At 33.3% G+C, this 19908-nt stretch overlaps 1 protein-coding gene across 1 annotated transcript; it reads right to left on the minus strand.

The window, feature by feature from the left end:
• Nucleotides 1–1591: 1591 nt before the first annotated feature.
• Nucleotides 1592–18175, minus strand: LOC111634805 (programmed cell death 6-interacting protein-like). Its single transcript, XM_023379638.1, has 14 exons — nt 17930–18175; nt 12779–12842; nt 12328–12461; nt 12101–12254; nt 11906–12015; nt 10618–10734; nt 10323–10545; nt 10125–10248; nt 8761–8938; nt 4759–4980; nt 4520–4676; nt 4287–4435; nt 1907–2041; nt 1592–1827 (listed from the first exon to the last, which is right to left on the minus strand). Exons 1-14 carry the CDS (start codon nt 18134–18136, stop codon nt 1603–1605), a joined length of 2199 nt encoding a protein of 732 aa, XP_023235406.1. The 5' UTR covers nt 18137–18175; the 3' UTR covers nt 1592–1602.
• Nucleotides 18176–19908: the final 1733 nt, after the last annotated feature.

Here is a 19908-nt window from a genome sequence, read left to right on the forward strand (position 1 = left end):
GAAGTGTTTCTTTCACAAGAAATGTATAAAATTAGTGCTGTATTAGACTTACGGTACCTAATTTACATACTGTGCAGACGATAATAAACTCAACTTACTAGCCTAAAATCTCCGTAGCGTGTTGCCAGGCGGCAGAAAGCATATATATAATTATAATAAAGTTACAATAAATTAAGTTAATATATAATTATATATACAGTACCTAATTTATATATAATTAATATATAATTATATGTACAGTACCTAATTTATATATAATACTAAACAGACGATAGCAAACTCAATTTAGCCGCTCCGTAGCGTGGCGCAGGGTCGGAGGTAAGTAGTTCGGCTGCTCATCCACTATTGGTCCAGACTCTATCAATCTTCTCGCGAAACGACGTTATAGGAGGTACATTATACGAAAGTTTCTACAATTTTTTCGCTACGTTATAGGAATTGTCGTTATAGGAACGTACGTTATAGGGGGGTCGACTGTATTAAAAAAAAGGTAATAGGAGAAACTTTTATCATATAGGCGTTAAATTACAAATAAATGTCGCTAGACCAACAAGTGCTTTCGACGATAATTATTTTCGTCTTCATCAGGTCGTTAAAAACGGTTAAATTCCTTTTTTTTTAAATACAAATAAGTACTTATAATCCTAAAAACTGTCACTAATAAATGCTTTCCAATTGGCTCTATTAAAGTGAAAGCAGACACTAGCAAAATCACAAGATACACTCTTATTACATGTTTTTTTTTTTCTGTTGTCAAAATGTTATAATGTGTTTTCTGAATATGAAATAAAATATATTGTTAGTTTCAGGTAACTTTAAATATCTGAGATATCATGCCATGTCTTATGAATGCTCGTGAATCCAGCTTGATATATAAATATTTTCACAGCAATTATCTTCTGACAAACATTTTCAAATCTAAAGAAAGAAAGAAAGAAAGAAAAGCACGATCTGGGGAATTCTAAAGATTTAACTAACTTAGCGTTTAGCAAACTGGCCTGTGGACCACTAGTGGTCTGCAAGTGCCAAATGATGTACAGATAGACTTGGTCATCTTAATAAAATGCAATTCAATGCTATTTAACAAGAGAAAAGATTATTTTTGTGAAACTAAAATGCACCTAAGATAATTTTTACAGGAAAAAAAATGGAATGCTGACATTGGTACCATTTAGTTTGTTTATGACTTGGTTTGAACGAGTCACAGATTGACTTTGAGAACCTCTGGAAGTATCAATATCCACTAACCACTCTGCAGTAATCGACAGATATACCCATCAAGGGTGATCATGTGGCACTGGAGACGTAGTTTATATTCGCAAAAAAATTTTAGCCAAAAATTACCATGAAAAAAATTTACATAAAAAGGAATTGTGTGATGAAGAAGATTTTTTTCTTTACTAAAACGTAACTGTTTAAAAATTTTTTTTACTGAAATGGAAGCAAGACAAACGCGTGGGAAAATTCTTAAAAAATTTCCCACGTTTATTCTCCACTACATCATGATAGCACCATATCTGACTAACCCTTTCTACAAAGGTTAAATAAAGTTAAACTGAAAGTTATGCTTTAATTCCAGATGTAAAATTTATTTTGCATAAATTATATATAATTTAAACCAGCAAAACCTTGATAAGAAGGAAACTTACTCTGATCTTCCGTACTCTTATGATATTCCGGCAGCGAGGGCGTCGGGTGCGCAGCCTGATTGGCAATGTTTCTCTGAAGTTCACGACACAGGTCCTCTTTTTCTGTATTGCGGGCAAATGTGAAATCATTTATTTGGTTTTGGAATTTAATTAATATGTAAGTGAGATCTTCATAAAACTGAAAATAATAATAAATTTCTTTAGAGAGAGTTAAGACTAAATAAAAACATAATTAGTAGTTCCTTTTAAAATAAAACCTTTGTTCCTTCTTCCAGGTTGCTAGTCAATTCCATGAAAGCATCATAGGCAGAGGCCAGCTCGCTAAGTTTGGCATCACGTTGAGAAGTGCCTCTATCGCCACTTCGAGAATTACAAAATTCGGTGTTTGCTTCCTACAAGAAAACAAGTACAAAACTTTTGTTGTGTAACTATGTAAAAAAATATAGTTATTTTTATTTTTTGCTGTGGAGGGCAACTGCATGAAGGCATCAACATACCTAAGACATATTGATGCCTTTGTGGAAAGTTAAAAAAGGAAGACAATCAAAGGAGAGTAAAAAAACATGCCTCACGACACACTGATAAAATAGCAGAAACCGGAAAGCTATATCAATTGAATTTTCAATGGGTTCACCAGTTTCCACTATCCTGTGGGGGAATAGCAATACTATACACTCATCAAGAAGATAATCTCAAATCCATAAGTAAGAGCAATAAAATTCAATTGATCAAGACAACAAATAATAAAAAAAAAAGGTCATGTCTACTGCTTCTTACAAATTGAAAGTAGTCTTTTCTAAATGTGTAAATAAAGTTTACACTGATATGCTGCAATTACAGCCCACACTTACTAACTGGAATAATTATTGTATAGAGTTGTTTGAATTTCTGAAATGTACAGATTGACTAAGTTGAGTTATAAATGTAAAATAGAGGAAGTCAAGAAATAGCAGAAGTCTCAATTACATCTAGTCAAATCATTTCTACAAATAAAATTATTTGTTTGTCAAATGCTCGCATGATTGTTAATGAAATCTTGAAAAGACCGCTTATGTTTTTGTCACAGGTTTGAAACAATGTTTTCTGATAGCAGTTCAAATGCCTACCTACTGGTAGGCTGTGTATTAATAAGAACTCTCTCTCATTTTCAAGCATCAAAGTGAGAATTATGTTATTTCACATGATCAGTACTATAAATACAGCTAGATACATAGTTATCTATCCTATCTACAGTGTTGTTGTTAGGTTGCAGACACACCAATGCTGAGGCAGTTAAAATCAGTTTTGGCAAAAAAATTTTAGTGCTTGTGTCCACCAATATAACTCACAAAGCACTAATCATATGAAATGACATAATTCACATCTTACCAATGCCCTGTTTATAAAATATGAGAGGAAGTAGTCAGCCTACTGGTAGGTGCGCATTTGAACTGCCACCAGAGAACATTGTTTCAAGCCTAAAGAAAAACCATAAGGAGGTCCTTTCAAGATTTGACAAGTGCACGCACAATTTTGTTAGTTAAATGATTAGTTTTATTTGCAAGAATGATTGCACACGTACACATCTTTAAAATGTTTTAAGCATTTATCTACAGCATCTTTTCTTAAAACTCTTGTCCAGCATGCAAGAAGATCTAGATGCTACACGTAAGGACTTAAACCCAACTTAATGCATCCAAGTAAGCCTATATTATAAAAAAGATGGCAGTGTGCAGAGCAGAAAATTTCTGTACTTAACATTTTCCACTACAACAAAAATTCAAAATATGTCCAGTACGGTTATAAATGACAAAAATAATTAAACTATTGCCTATTCTAATATTGTTTTCAAAAATTTAGTCTAATTCTCTTTTGAATGCAGATTTATTTAAGTAATCTTCCAATCAACAAAGCATTTATATAAATAAAACTGACAAACCTTATTGTGCTTTGCATTTACTTGTGAAAACCCTTATGCTACTTTGTTACACCTGCTTTCAATTAAATGGAAAGATTCCTTCAATGGTTCCTTCAAAAAACGAGGAATACTTACAGGTAGCCAATTGTCAGGGGACCTGGTTGAAATTGTAGCAAAGTCTCTTGGAGGCCAAAATCATCCCCAAATTCCTTTCCTATAATGAAATCTATAAGATACATTGATGATACATGCATCACCTGGAAAACTAAACAAGACATTGATGGATTTATTGACTGCATAAACAACAATCCACATGGTCTCATGACCGAATTAAAACAAATGAACAACAAGGAAGCTAATTATCTAGATACCAGCAACACCCTTAATGATAGTGGGTATGATACTAAAATATACAACAAACCGAGCTTTATTCCAATATACATCCAAGCCAACTCTAACGACCCATACAACTGTAGAATAGTATCCATTAGAGGACTTGCTAAGAGAGTCCATAAGAATTGCAACAAAAAGCAAGACAAGGAGAGGGAGATAGAACGAATAGTGGAAACTGTCGAGATGCATGCTATACTAAAATCATAGCATTCTTTCCAATTTTGTACCTTAATATTTTCAATGAAAAAACTTCTAAAATGATGCCAAGCTCTCTCTAACTACAACCCAAAATTGAAATAAATATAACAGATAACTTTGTAATGTAAATTGTAAGCCAATAAACTTGCCTGTATCTGTGCAGTAAGTGTTTCCTGCTTGGCAATGCTGTCTCGAACCTGTTTCTGAAGAAGACCAAACACTTCTCCGAGAGTTTCGACAGACAAATTATGTTCATTGATAGCACCATCTTCGCTGAGAGCACTCATAAATTTGGATTCTAATTGTTTCAAATACAATTTATTCACATTACTCTTTCATATAATAGATTGTATTAATTTAGAGATTAAAAAAAAAAAATTACTCATATCAGTAGTTGCACTTTTTAATTCGGATTCTAATACTTCTCTTTCGGAACGAAGTGCATCCACTTGATCCATTAACTGCTTCAGACGATCCACCGCAGAACTGTTAGATGAATGAACAGGACTACTCGAAGGAATGGCAGCTTGAATTTCTTCCTGTAAAATTAACAATAGAATGTAATCATTTCTATAACTTTTATATATGTTTCCTTTCATTTAATATGTAAAAATCAATTACATCAGTTCTGCAGAGAAGTTCAATATTGCTTTTGTGTTTGCCAAATTTTTCCTGGACGACGTGATCTGCCGAAACTGCCCTGTCGAGAATGCTCCTGTATTTGTTACAGCTGGCACGCAGGGGCTCGTTTAATTTACTAGATCTCGTCCGAGTCCACTTCTCTTTAAACTGCGACAAAAGCTGCTCGTCTGACTGCTGTTCTTCATTTAACATTCTCTCGGCCTAATAATACATTAATATAGTATAAGAAAGATAATTATGAAAGTTATGAGTAAATATTTTAGATTAGAATATTTATGATATAATTAAGAATTAAATTACAGTCAACCCTCCTACAACGCAGTAGCTATGTTCCATTTATAAGAATTTCATGTTGTAGGAATCCTTAAAATATATGAGCCAATTACAGACCGGCACATGTGCAGTTTACAGACTACAGCTGTTTGAAAGGTTTTCTTCCATAAAATTAATCGATTCTAGACTAATTTGACTCAACATTTCCAAAACACACATAATTTTTTGGGAATAATCCGTATAAACTATGCTAAAAACAAAAAATTGTAGGATTACTTACTGAGTGTGCACTGTTCGATGATGCCATTGCTTAAGCTTGTTTTTGTCGTGGAGCAGTGCACCAAATGGCAAATGCGTTTTATGATAAGTTATTTTTCTGCGAAAAATTTGTTGAAATTTTGGAGACATTGTTAATTAATTAATAGAAATAATTTTTATGGCCGTTGAATACGAAATGTTTTTTCACAAGAAATATATAAAATTACAGTACTGTATTACACTTACAGTACCTAATTTATATACTGTACAGATGATAGTAAACTCAACTTACACGGCTAAACTCTCTGTACCGTGTAAGTAGTTCGGCTGCTCGTCCACTATTGGTCTAGATTCGACCAATCCTGTCGCAACATGAGTCGGCGATGACGTTTTACCGCATTTTACGAGTCTCTTTTAGCGTCTTTATACGAATACAGTCGCAATTTTTTTGCTACAATATACAAATCTGCATTATATGAACTCGCGTTATGCGAGAGTCGACTGTATTGTAAAATCAGGAATATAGTGTAAAAATAATAAGTAATATTTATTGTTTGTTTGTATTTTAACTGTATTATGAAAAGAGAAGACACTGAGGTTGGCGTTACATGTGCGTTTTTTATCGAAAGTACTTTCGACACTAACCCCATTTCCAAACCTACGCAAACTTATTTGTAATGATAGGGACAAATTTTCCACTCTTGAGAACTCAGGGGGTCTATGCTGTACCTCTGGAAAATCTTGCAATGGGAGTAAACGCAAGATATATCGGGGCCACTACTAGAATGCTTGCCAGCCGACTTGAAGAGCACCGAAACGATGTTGTGAGGGGTAGACACACCACCGAGCTTGCAAGAAAAGTACTTCAGCAGGGTTACAACCCACTATGGTCCCAAGCAGTTATGCTCAAGAGCTGTAAGGATCGAAAAATTGTTTTCATATGGGAATCCCTCCTTACTACCACCTTGGACACATGCAACACTCCCAACTCTCAAGCTGCCCAGTGTATGGGTCACACTATACAAACAATTAAGCAAATATTATATTAGCATTCTCCAGAATGCGTATAGTGTGTGTCTAGATCTGCGCATGCGCTTATTTGCACATCATGGAGTTTTCTGCTCATTCGCTTTTCGAACATTTTTGAACATTTCTATTGTGTTCTTAACGGCTTTGACAAAAGTTTCAACTTAAATTTAAGCGTTCTATTCTACATCGGATTATTTCAGTTTAAAAAATTTTTTCGATAAATCTTCGTATTCGCCTGATGACGACGACTATATGTTTGTCGAAAGTACTTGTGATAAAAAAAATGCACATGTAATGCCGACCTCAGTGTCTTCTCTTTTCATAATACAGTATTTTGGCATGACACTCATCCTATGGATCAGTATTTTAACTGGATTTATATTGTTTGTGGAGAGCATTAGTACAGTTTTTCTAACAATAACAGAACATACAGTGATTGTCTAGAAACACTATTTTCATGTAAATTTGATAACAAAATATCAATAATTATTGCATAAGTTTGGAGAAAAATAATGAGTAAAGAAAAAAGTTAGATATTATTATCAAATATAAAATGTCCATCATTGATAGAACTTATACTGATTGTAATTAATTACAAAAAAGTAATGATTGAAATCCATGAAGTTTTCAAAAAATATGATCAACAAGTGAAAAGTTTAGTAAATTGCATAATACTTTACTATTAAAAATATGACAAGGGAAGGACCTAACTGTAGAGGAAAAGATCAAAATTGATGTATTTTACCAGGGAGTAAAGTAACTTGGATTACTAAAAATTTGAGAAGACTTCATTCAACAATCTCAAAGTAGCTCAATAATAAGGAGCAATGAACAAGAAAACAAAACAGTGGATGCAAGAGTTCAACAACACAAAGAACAATGTGCAATTGTTTGACGTGCACTACAAGGAAACACATCAAAAAATCAAAAATGAATTGAAGCTGAGCTGCAGTAAATCAACACAATGTTTTACACAATGTTATACACAATGTTTTAAGATCAACAGACAATGTTTCATGAAAATTAAGACAAGCAACTAGCTCAAGAAGAAACACAAACAACTCCGATTACAGTTTTCCAGAAACAACTCTGAAAGAGGGGAAGGATGGTAAAAGTAATTTTTTCTGATGAGAAAAATTGGAATCTCAATGAACCTGATAGTTTTAAGTATTATTGGCAGACAAAAGACTAGATGAAAAGCAGTACTCAAAGAGTTATATAACTGGTAATGGTGGACTTATAACTTGGGTGGGGATTAAATGGCATGGAAAGACAGATCTATTTATTGAAGGTTGAAACAACTCTCAAACTTATCAGGAGCTTGTCTGAAGGTAGCTCCTGATGGACAGATCTTTGAATTCCTGCAGGATAATGCAACCTTCCAGTATCAAAATCAATGTTATTTTCTTTTTCAGAGCAAAACCGTCTGACTTTTGGACTGGCCACCCCTCAGTGCGGATTTAAACCCAATTGAAAATCTTAGGGATGACTCGGTTTTCCAAATGTATAGCAGTGGAAAGCAATACAAGACTGTTATTGAACTAAAGGCTGCTTTCATTGAGGCACAGAAAAATATTCCTCAAGAACAACTGCAATCTTTGATTAATTTGATGTCTAATCGTATTTTTCAGCTTGTTCTAAAAATGGTAAAAAGTGAAACCACTCTTCCGCAAACACATCTACCAGCATTATCAAACATTGCGGGAAAAGTGGAAGATGTGGAGCACTGTCAAACATGCCTTTAGCGTAGTGTGTATCAGAGTAAGTCTGCAGACCAGTGTGCAAGTCAGTAAACTAGGTAAGAAAACAAGGTAGTCCAGAAGCAAAGATTGGATGGAGATCCAGGTAGTAGCAACATGGCTGCACAGAGCAGGAGTCGCAAGTTTGAGTCCTGCTCTGGACCAGTCTTCTCTTCCAAAATATTCTAATTTATATTAAAACTTAAATTTATCACAAGATGGTGGTTTGCCTCCTGCAGAAATGCTTAGTAATCATTTAGCCTCAATAGCTTGACAAAGGAATCTGGTTATTTGTTTGATAAATACTAGATTTTGAAACTTGTATAAAATATCAGTCTAATAAAGCTTATATTTAATAATTACTGTTGTAAATACACATTATATTATTCAATAACACCAGGAAAGAAACATTAGAGAATTACTTTCAGAATTAGGACAAGATCTGAAAATACTTTGAATGTGCAAATAAAAAGAAAAAAAAGATCAGAAGTAACAATAAGTCATTTCTTTCATGATAGAAAACTATTCTAAGATAAGATTACAAAAAAAAAAAGAGAGGAGAAAGGAAGAAGAGAATATCACTTTTTCTGAAAGGCTCAAGACAAAGTTAATATAGCTTCTTTAATTTTTAAGTATTAAATCTCTATAATAAAGTAAGCTCAATGCACATTTATATACTAACCTCATCTAAAATTTGCTTATTTCTTTCCAGTAAAGCAGGTAGTTCATTAATTAACCTTTGTATGAACTCGATACCTCCCTTCATCCTAACGGTACTAGCTTTGTCTTTAATAGACTGAGGTAGCGAATCCCCGGAAATGTCTTCGATGGCAGCCGGTAAATTTAACGAAGCGAGAATACTGAAATTATATTATATAAAACAAAGTTTTCATACAGTTAAATATTGTAACGATAAAAAGAAAATTATAAATTTAATAAAAAGTCAGTGTCACTATATATGCAAGGGGCTTTTTTCACGTGCATCACGACTCTTGTCGGACCTGCAATTGAGTAGAGAGATGTTAGGAATGGAGCTGCCATATCTAAGTCTAAAACAAGAATGACAGATTATATCATTACTGCCTAAGCCATTTGATGATCCACTTGAATTTTGAAAGTCCCAAAATTTACTAAATACTTAAGAAAAATTTTATACCATTTAAAAGTAATATCAGTCATTTCTTGCCGACAATAATTCATCACTGTGGCTTGTTTCATTGACATATCATAATTATTCTTTTACACCCATGATGGCAAACTGTGGCTTGCAAACAAAATGACTTCTAGATTCTTATTGTGGTTCCCGTATATTTAGACAAGTTCTTTTTATAAGCTTTTATATGTAATAATTTCTAAATTTGTTTAAAATGTACACAGGGATTATGATTATTATTATAGACAGGGATTTTAAGCATAACAGGCAATTTAGCTTTCAGTTTCCTGTTTGAGATTAAGATACATTCATAAGTTGAAGGAGTTAAATGATTATTTAACTAATCAGTCAAAACACCAGTAATATTTACTAAACAACAGCGATAATTGTAGTATTTTAACTGTATACAGTATAATATAGAGGATGTGACTCATTTCTGATTGTCATGACAGGAATTATATATTGCCTAAGTTCAGCCACCATTTTATACAATAGAGTAATTTCTCTAACTATTGATATACATTCTCAAAATAATTTTATTTTCACATAGTTAGCTAAAGCATAAAATTCTTTGTAATCTTTAAAAATAATTTATAATATAGATGAGTCATATTTGCAGTAATAAAAAAAAAAACCAATGAACAATAGTCATGGCAATCAGACGACGACGTACATTGCGTATCAATAACAAACATTCTGTCATGTTGCTCAATGCTTACATTAGATTAAATGAATTTAAAATAAAATAGTTTAAATGAAATTTTATAAGCTTTGAGTCATAAAATTATTAATGTTTTCAGGATGTTCTGTTAGAATATTCATATATTAGAAAACAAACTTAGAATAATATAAAAATATAAATCATCTAACTGAAATATAAACTTAATATTTACCCATTCAACATTTGTGTTTGCTCTCGAAGACTTCCAATTTCATTATTAACAATTTCAGTTTTACGAACGTCAAATGTCTGAAGAGCCTGTTGGACGCTTACCGGTAACAGATTAGAAAACAAATCTAGAAACAAAGAAGAAAACCACATCAGATTTGATTCACAAATTTTTGCTTCCTTTCTGTATAAATTAATTTACCCTGATAATTTGAGCTCAGATGTTCAGATAGAGGTAACGGTTTGGCCAAAGAAGCCTTCCCTATCGGTGCCAAACTCTTTACGTCGGGTACACGTTCATGGTAAATGAAATCGTTGTCCTTCTTTGTTTCTTCATATAGCCGATTAATCTGACCTACGTAATCCTTGTAATTGAAATTAATTCCTGCTCGATTCTCTGCTGCTTTCATTAGATCTTGAGCATGCTATTTTAAACATCAAAAATTTAATAAAACACTAGCTAAGAATAGTTATATATCTATATGAAAAATATTTACACTTAGTCTAGCAATTTCTTCTCCAATATTAGATTTTTGTTTGCACACCAAAGCTTGATGATATTCAGCAATTGCATGAAAGGCAGCTTGTTTTCCAGCTATTATTGGTATATAATCCTAGAACAGATAGCAATTAGATTTATAACAGAATGTTGTTCACTTACAGATTAAACATGTATTAGGGTCAGTCAAATGAAAACGAGACAGATGAGAAAAAAGTAAGTAAACTGTTTATTATTTCAAAAGTAATTGCCATAACTGTTAATACATTTATCCCACTGAGAGACAAGACGATCAATGCCTTCATAGAAAAATGTTTGCGGTTGCCTATGGAACCACGATTGTACCCAGGCGTTCACCTTTTTGTCCGAAGCAAATTGATGGCCACAAATGTCTTTCTTCGGGGCTCCAAAAATATGGAAATCTCATGGGGAGAAATCGGGACGGTATGGAGGATGTCTATGGACTACGCTGCAGAAGTTTCACTGGGAACTTCTGCAGCGTAGTCAAAACAACCTTGGTAACATGTGGGTGTTTGGATTTGATGGCACGCTTCAATGTTTGCAAAGTTTCTATGTAGCGCTATTCGTTAATTGTGGCGCCATGTTCCAGAAAGTCAACAAGCAGCGGACCTCCATAGTGATGTTGGAAGCACACGACTCGCCAACCTCATTTGAAGCATGTCTAATAACAAACGGCACGGCGGCGAACATTCAAGCTGTTCCTTCCTGATTCCCAATAGAGGGCACTTCTACATACACACCTACCTGCATTACCAACTTCAGTGCCACACTTGTTATATAGTCTGTATCATTTTCATTTGACTGCCCTTAATACAAAAGCTAGCTTTGATTAATATATTATTAAACAACTGTGTAAAGAATGTATAAGATTACATATGCATATGCCTACTTGAGTTGGTGTCTCTCTAATGTAGTCCTTTAAATGTTTTTAAAAGACATGAAGAGATCTCACAGAAATAAATAATTTATATCATTTAAATTACAAAGAATTTATTTTAAATGATAGTTTAAAGACTTAAAACATTTCTAAAATTTGAGAAATTCTTTACATAAAACAATATAGATGTTTACCTTAAATTCTTATTACACATCTAGTGACGTGGTTAGTATATTGTCCTTTTATCTCTCTAAACTTGATTATAGTGCACACAAAATCATACACACATGTACTGTACTTTAATATTGTGTTAAGTAACATTTTTCTTGTTGTAATTAAATTAATCATAGTAGTATCTTAATGCAAAAGAAAACATTTATATATATACCTTTTCCCATGTTACTTTTAATGTATCTTTCTGCATTTGTCTCAAAGCATCAGCATATAACTCTTCACACTGAGAAGCAACTTTGGCAATTACGGCATCTTTCATTTTATCTATAACAAATTTTCCCATACATTTGCATATTTTCTCTGCTGTATTTATTTTATAATGTGGAGAAATGAAGGAAAGAAAAAATACCTGCAGTAGCTTTGAGGAAGAAACTTTCTTGGGCCTGGGCAAGCATTATGGCCGCTAGAGCACTCAAAGTGTCGGGTTGAAGATCTGGCGTCGGTTCTTGTTGAATGCAGGCGGACACGTTGTTTTTCAAGTAATTAAATATTCCGCCGGCAAGCTGCAATTCAAACAAGTTTATTTTCTGTCTAAAAAGTTTGAAATACAAATCAAAATATATTTTGCGTAATTACCTGATAATACTTGGCGGCAGATTTCAGAGCAGTGTCATTCTTAGAGTCAGTGCAGAGGCTAGTTGCCAACTGACTCTGCATGGCGGCAATGTTAAAGAGAATACAAATTCTTTCATACGTTAAAGAGGACAAAGCTAGAAAATAGAAGAGGAAATAATTACAACTAAGAACAAATTCGAACTATTTACTATCACAAAAATCAGGAAAAATGTATTGTAAATTCTAATATTTAATAGCAGACATATTGTTTTACTTCAGTTAAATTTGTTTGTTCTGTTTAAAATGACAGTGCCATAGTAGTCTTAATAAATAAAAGCATTTTGGCCTCTTATGTTTATCATTGTTTTTAAAATCTTTTTGTATATTTTCTTCATTTTATCTAATCATAGCATGCAAACTACACAATAAATCATTATTAAAATTAAATATTTATGTGCGTATAGATACTCACTTAGGCTGGTTGATCCACCAAAGAATGTTCCCTTATCGAACGCATCTTTCCACTTAAATGGGATCTGTACAAAGTTAAATTTATCCAATTAGATAGGCAATAATTTAACTATACAATTACATTAATTTGAGCTTAATTAAACAATTAAAATCTAATAATTTGACAGACAAAGTACCTTTCACAAATATTGGAATTTTAAGTTAATCTGGAATTATAAAAAAAGAAGTGCCAATGCCAGATTACAAGTTCTCTTTTTAGGCTTTTAATATCTTATGTAATTGAATCGTTATTTTCATACGTAATGCTGTGATATTATATTCTATTGCTAATCCTCACTACATGTATTATACTAAAGCATATAGCCATTTGCAAAATTAATCAATCAATTTTGCCAATTGGCATCAGTACAGACAAACAGAATTTGTAATTTCTGCACTTTTTGGCACATTTATCAACTAAGCAATTCTAACTAAGTTAATTATACATATAGTAACAAAATTAGATAAATTTCTTTAAGGAAAGATGCAGAATTTCCTGAAAAAAAGTGAATATCTAGAAATAGTGAGAAGTAATTCTACATCTTTCTCTTTCTTGTAACCGTTTGACATCATCTCATTTCCATTTCAAGTCATCAAGAGTCTACTACATAAATTTAATATGCAAAATAGCTCTTGTAAATCATTCTCGTACTAATAAATGCCATTTTCTTCTTAATTTTTTTGTACTAATAATGCCATATCCGATAAATGTTTCCAAAGCATCTGTTGTTCTTTTTGACAACTTCCTGCACAATGTACTTCACTCACAACTTTATGATAAGACTTGCAGTTTGACATCACATATGAAAAAGTTAAATGGCAATGTCATAAAGTCTACCAAAACACATTACTATGCACTTTCTACATCATGCAGAAAGTCCTTATACATCCAAGTAACTGACGAATGCAGATAGCTAAAGTTACAAATGACGTATAGTTACAATAAAGTGATTATGTTCTATACAACCAGATGGCTTGCGGCACCCTTGTGATAACAATTGAAAGTTAGTGCTTCCATCTTGAAAATGGTGCAGAATACAGGAAAAAAGTCCATTATAAATTCATAGAGCATGATCAATTTAGTATGAAAAGACACAACACATCCGCATGGTAAATAGCAGTTATAGGGTCGAGTCCTGCTTCAGAACTAACTTTTCTTCTGGAATATTCTAAAATTAGATTGATTTATTTATAATTATGTGATTTAACAAGATATGGCAGCCTAATCAACTCCCACCTAATTATTTAGCTTTAAGTCAAGCACACTGATGACATGCCATTCAGGCTCTACCTTTCTTCTGCAAGGATAAGAAATTATTATTATTATTATTGTGTATTAATATTGGACAGTAGAAAAAATGTTAAGTGGTTTTTAGATATTGTCGGGTGTAATATACTTTTTTATTTTTTTTTTTAAATTTTACATAATTGTTATAGAATGTTGTAAAACTGCCAAGGACGGACCTACAGATCCGAAATACACAAAAAGAATGTACAGGTGAAAATAAAGATACTTTTGTTTTATTTTTTTTTGGCCAAGACTTCCTCCCTTTGCTAATTCAAAACTACACTAGTATAATGAGTCTTATTTATAAACAAGATGGACAATACAAAAACAAAATTGAAACATTAAGGATACACAAAAGTTACAGGCGCAAAGAATTTTCTTCTAATCAATGTTCTAAAATCTTTGTAAAACACTACAACAATAAACTTCTTATTGAAACAGAAGGAAATTATATATATATAAAAGACACAAAAAAAAGGAAACAAAATCACAGTTAAAATTAAGATAAAAAAACACAAATCATAGGATAAATTTAGACCAACTGTTGATGCAAGAAATTATATATTGTACAACAGAGAATTTTACAAAGACAAAATGGAATGTAATAGAAAATTCTAAATACAACTTAAAGAATTCAAACCAATTAATTAATATTAAAATATCTTCTTTTTCTAAGATAGCCAGCTTAGATACGCAAAATATGTACCCTTCAATACCAAGAGACAGTGCCGTAACTAGGGCAGTGCCAACGATGCCCAGGCACAGTGTGCAGAAATCACGTGGATCAAGTTTTGGGGTGTAGTTACAGAAGCATGCACCGGGTGCATAAAAGGCTCGTTATGGTGCTGCCAAGAGATATGGCTTATCAATCACTTGGAAAAAATAAAGTAAAAATATCAATCATCAAGTTAATCCCAATTGTATTAATAAAGTGGTGCCTTGTGTAACGTACACCTCGAATAATGGACACTGCGAACAACGGACTTTCTCTTTGGCCGTTACGTGACTCGAGCAACGGACTGGCTGCAAACAATGGACTTTCTGTTTGGCTGTTATGTGAGGTGAACAACGGACTTTCTGCAAACAAGTGCGAATGATGTTTCCACTCTTTTGCCGTTACCAATGACAATCTGCTATTTTAAAAATATATTAGTATTATTAGAATACATTATTAGTATATCTGAAGTACAGAGCTCCCGTTGGGATTCAGCTTGCTTCCTTGTGTATTCCATACATCACCTCAGTGTATCACATGTGCAAATCATGGCTTCTAAAAAACAAAGGTGATTTCAATTTTAATAAAGCAAGAAATCATCAGAAGGAGTGGAAGTTGACATGGACTTCCTTGTCAAGTGGGGAGAGGTTCAGGAGTTTATGAACACTCACCATCCAAACACAGCTGAGGCCAACAGGATCAACGATCTCTACAATGACACACTTGCCAGTCATATCCGACAGGTGTTGAAGAAGAGAGAAAAACAGACCACCTTGGACATGTTTATCAAGAAGCCAGCTGCCAAAAAACAAAGGATGGAACAAGAGGAGTTGACCCTGCAAGCTCCTGTAGCCTCGCCTGAAAAAACAATAAAAAGAGACCTGCTGCGATGTATAAAAAGTCTGTATCTGTATGAATGTATGAAGAAAGTGTTCCTTNTAATAGGCCTAAGTGAAGCTTTCATACCATTATTGGGTTCATCCTGAAACATTTATTCCATATTATCAGAGGACAGAAGTTAACACATGCTACGAATAATAAAAATGAAAGTATTTTCCAATCAGAAAACAAAAATTGAAAAGTAAACTTTTAAAATGTATTTAAATTTGAAATAAAATTATATAAAATTTGTAGCCAAGTCAAATAAAATTCCTTTCAAAATATGCAATTTCAGATTTGTATAATCTTGACACATTAAATTTTTTAATTTAAATTATGGTTTCTACTGAAAATAGGTTATCATTCTCTACCTCAAGGGGCAACATATCATCAAGTTAAGCTAGTTGGTTCCCTCCATTTTCTTTGAATATTCCATAGCAGTCTTCAAAATGTCCTGCCAGCTTTTCTCTATTCTTTTCATATCATCCTTCTCATGTTTTTAGCATTCCACAGTAAAAATGATAAGTTGTTTTCTTCTGTTGATAATATAAATGTTTCACAAAAAACAACTTGTTTTCCATTAAAATTATCAACTACAGGGTACCCCAAAAATTTCCATACATATAAAGGTGAAATGTAACTTTATTCACAAAACATTAAAATGTCAGCTTTAATATTTGGTCAGTGTTATCTACCAGTGTTAAATGGTTTTATTTATTCGGCCACTGTATGGAGACTTTTGGGACACCCTGTATAATTGTACCTACACTATGGAATGTGTATAAATAAAGGAATCTATAAGATGTATATTCTCTATTGTTTATATATGCAACTTCCTTAAAGGAAGATTTCATAATGCTATATTACGTAGGAGTAAAAAGATCACTAAAGTAAATAATTGTCTCTTTTTCTTTGTTTATTAGTATCATTTGCACAACCAGCTAATATAGAGACAGTGTTTTGTTTCAGTATTTTCACAATGTCTTGTTTTTGTGTCTCATAATGTTAACAGAAAGAATTCAATGAGTCATTTAGTACTTTGGCTGATAAAATTAAATTGTTCGTAGCACACTTCAGCAATTAGAAAACAGACTGCAGATGTGTTTTTGCAGTCATAATAAAACCAAACATTTGTTGTTTGACTAAGTTAAAATCAACAATAAAAAAAATCCATTTTCTGCTAGCTCTTTGGTCAAAAGGAATCAACAGCCGTTAGCAATCAAAACATAACTTATGCATTAAGTCAACAAAACCAGAAGACACAGTATGTTTCTATATTTAACGGTCGACTCAATGATGAAGAAAATTAATTTCTAAATGGACCATAGACTACTCTACCGAGAGGTGGTGTGGTGTCAGCTTTGATTCACCATTGAGCTCAACAATCTTAACAGCCCAAAAGACCGGTGAGAGTTCAGGTAACCAACGTGAAAGCTTCCACAAAACAAATTAAAAATAATCAGTTCACTCTTGCTGTGGATTATGTAATAGCCATCAGATTAACGAAAGGTACATATACGGTAAAACGTTATCACACAATTATGAAAGCATTTTTTTTTCTCTCTACAGAATGTGACGTCTGACTGCTTAACAAACTCACTGGTGACATAGTATTTGTCTATGTGTTTACAATATGGTGTTTAGCCTCATGTTATATACAAAACAATACAAAGGGAAACTGCGAGTAACATCATCCTTAAAGCGTTTCATTCTGTGAACCAAGGGTTATGTCAGACGACACTCTCCGCACAAACAGTTCCAAATTACATAATCAAGTGTCGTTTTAGTTTTAAGTCACGTAAACCCAACCAAACAGGACACACATACGCAGCACCCTTTAAGGTACCAAACATTAAAGAAAAATAAAGACTTTACATCAAATCTAATCTCCAACAAGCTTCAAAAGTTAATTTCAAATGCAAAGATAATCAAGATAAGGATATTTACCCACCATTTCCCCCGCTACATGACTGGCAAACGGCCGAACGAAACAATCGAATTTCGTCACTTCGACGCTTACGACGACAAAAAACTTTGTTATTAATTAACCAAAATCATTCGGTCGACGTTGGTAAACATGAACACTGGAAACGTCCTCCCCGGTCACGTGACCGGGCCGAAATGTGTCGATTTCACATCCACGCCGCATTTTTCCCTCTGAAAGCCACGCGCGCCGAACGATTCGGGGATGGTTTCGTTCGTATGAGTTAATTAAAACGGGAGGAAACTTACCGACACATCGTATCTAACGACCCTTCGTGTTTGTCTAGTGTCCTCCATGTCGAATTCATACGAAGTTTTTCTAACTCGTTCAATGCATCCGTACAGTCTACGGGTTCGTCGGCCGTGCTGCAGTAAGTAGATATTAAGTTTTTAAGCGGTTTGACTAAATCGACTTCATTAGTCTTCTTGAACGGGATGGAGATAAACGTCGCCATTGCCGTGAATCACGATACTGTAATGGAGCTGACGTCACACACGGGTATATATACCGTGGCGTTAGACGTGACGTTGACTCATCGATGTAAATTTTTACTTATTTTTAATTTCTCGAAAGTATAATTGTAATTATTTATTTATAAATTTCGAATAATTAAATAAGTCTTTTTTTTTTTTTTTTTAGTGTTTTTGATGTCGATGCCGGTTGCGCCTAAAATCGGAAAGAAGTGACGAGATGAGCGCCATCTTCTGCATTTAAAAAAAAAATTTATTATTATTATTGTAGAAATTATTTTGAGCCTGTTGCGTTATTATTATTACTGTCTGAAATTTTATTGATAAAACTTCTGTACCTACACATTTAAAAAATTTTTTTTTTAACTTCCCCCCTCAGGTTCACTAGAGATGTTCTTCCATCCCTATCATAGGTGTGCCAAGCTCACAATGGGTCAGCCATGTGTTGAGGGATGGCCAAACATATCTGCATTGTCTAACAAAGAAAATTTGAGTGAATGTGGACTCGAACCCAATTCCTCCAGAGAGTAGACTCGTGTCGTCTTGGACGGCTCGTTGTCACATTCATCCAAATGACTTGGCATATATTCAGGGCTGTGGAGTCGGAGTCGTGGAGTTTTGGTGTTTTAGCCGGAGTCGGATTGGTAAGGAAAAGTCGGAGTCGGTAGATTTTTACACGACTCCACAGCCCTGCATATATTGCAATTAAATCTATATGTCGGTCAAAATTTGGTGCATAGATTCTGATACTCTCTAGATATTTCTCCTTGGCCCAGAGTAAATTTAGGGCCCTGCGACGGTTCCTAACCTTATAAATTAATGTCATTTTTACTTAAGAAAATCCTAAGCATTTTTGTTCAAACAAAAGATGGCAAAGGGGGACCGTTCTACCTTTAGTATAGTCTTGTACCCGTAGCCGAGACTTTATACAAGCACTCCGATGGCCTGAATCAAATATATAATAAATTGGAAATTTAAATTGACGAGTCGTCACAGGAGGAAAATAATTCGGATACTAAGTAAACTGAAACGTAACTCACAAATCTTTGGATAAATATAATATTTATACTGTATAAAAGGATTCTCTGATCCAATGATTCAAAACATTGTGAACTTAGAAATATTTCATTCTGATAAAATAAAAGATGAGCAAATCATAATAAATATAACTGTTAATTGAATTTATACTGGCACAAATATTCTTTAATGTATCAGAAAAGGATTTTTAATTAATATTCTCAACCCAAAAATTAGCTCGAGTCATTAAAAATTGAATGGCTGGTTAATGAGAAATTTAAATTAAGAGCATAAAAAGTTAATTTACAAACTAATTAAAATTAAAATGGCATTTACAAGATTAAGATTCATTATCAAAATGAACAACAAAAAATTTAAATGAAGCTCTTTCATAAAGACTAATTAAAAGGAACTTTCCATTATTCAGCCAGACCCAAAACAATGGGCCCAACTGAATCCACAAAAGCTACAAATGATGATCAAACCACTCAAAAAATTTGACATTTAAACCTAGACTTGAACACAATCTCCACAGTTGAAAGCTATCTTTAATTATGTCCTAGCCATCCAAATAGACAGGATGCCAGCCTATTGTTTTAGGGTACCAAGGGTCAGAAATCTCTAATTATTCACGAGTGGTCTATCTATCCCAGATATTGTTGGGGGTTCCATTCCTCATCACTCAACTGTCCCCATTGTAATCTGATGTACGACAATGAGCACACGAAGTTCCTCTCAC

This window comes from Centruroides sculpturatus, unplaced genomic scaffold (assembly GCF_000671375.1).
Source record: "Centruroides sculpturatus isolate CEXI.00-Female unplaced genomic scaffold, Cexi_2.0 scaffold757, whole genome shotgun sequence".
Taxonomy (NCBI): Eukaryota; Metazoa; Arthropoda; class Arachnida; order Scorpiones; family Buthidae; genus Centruroides; species Centruroides sculpturatus.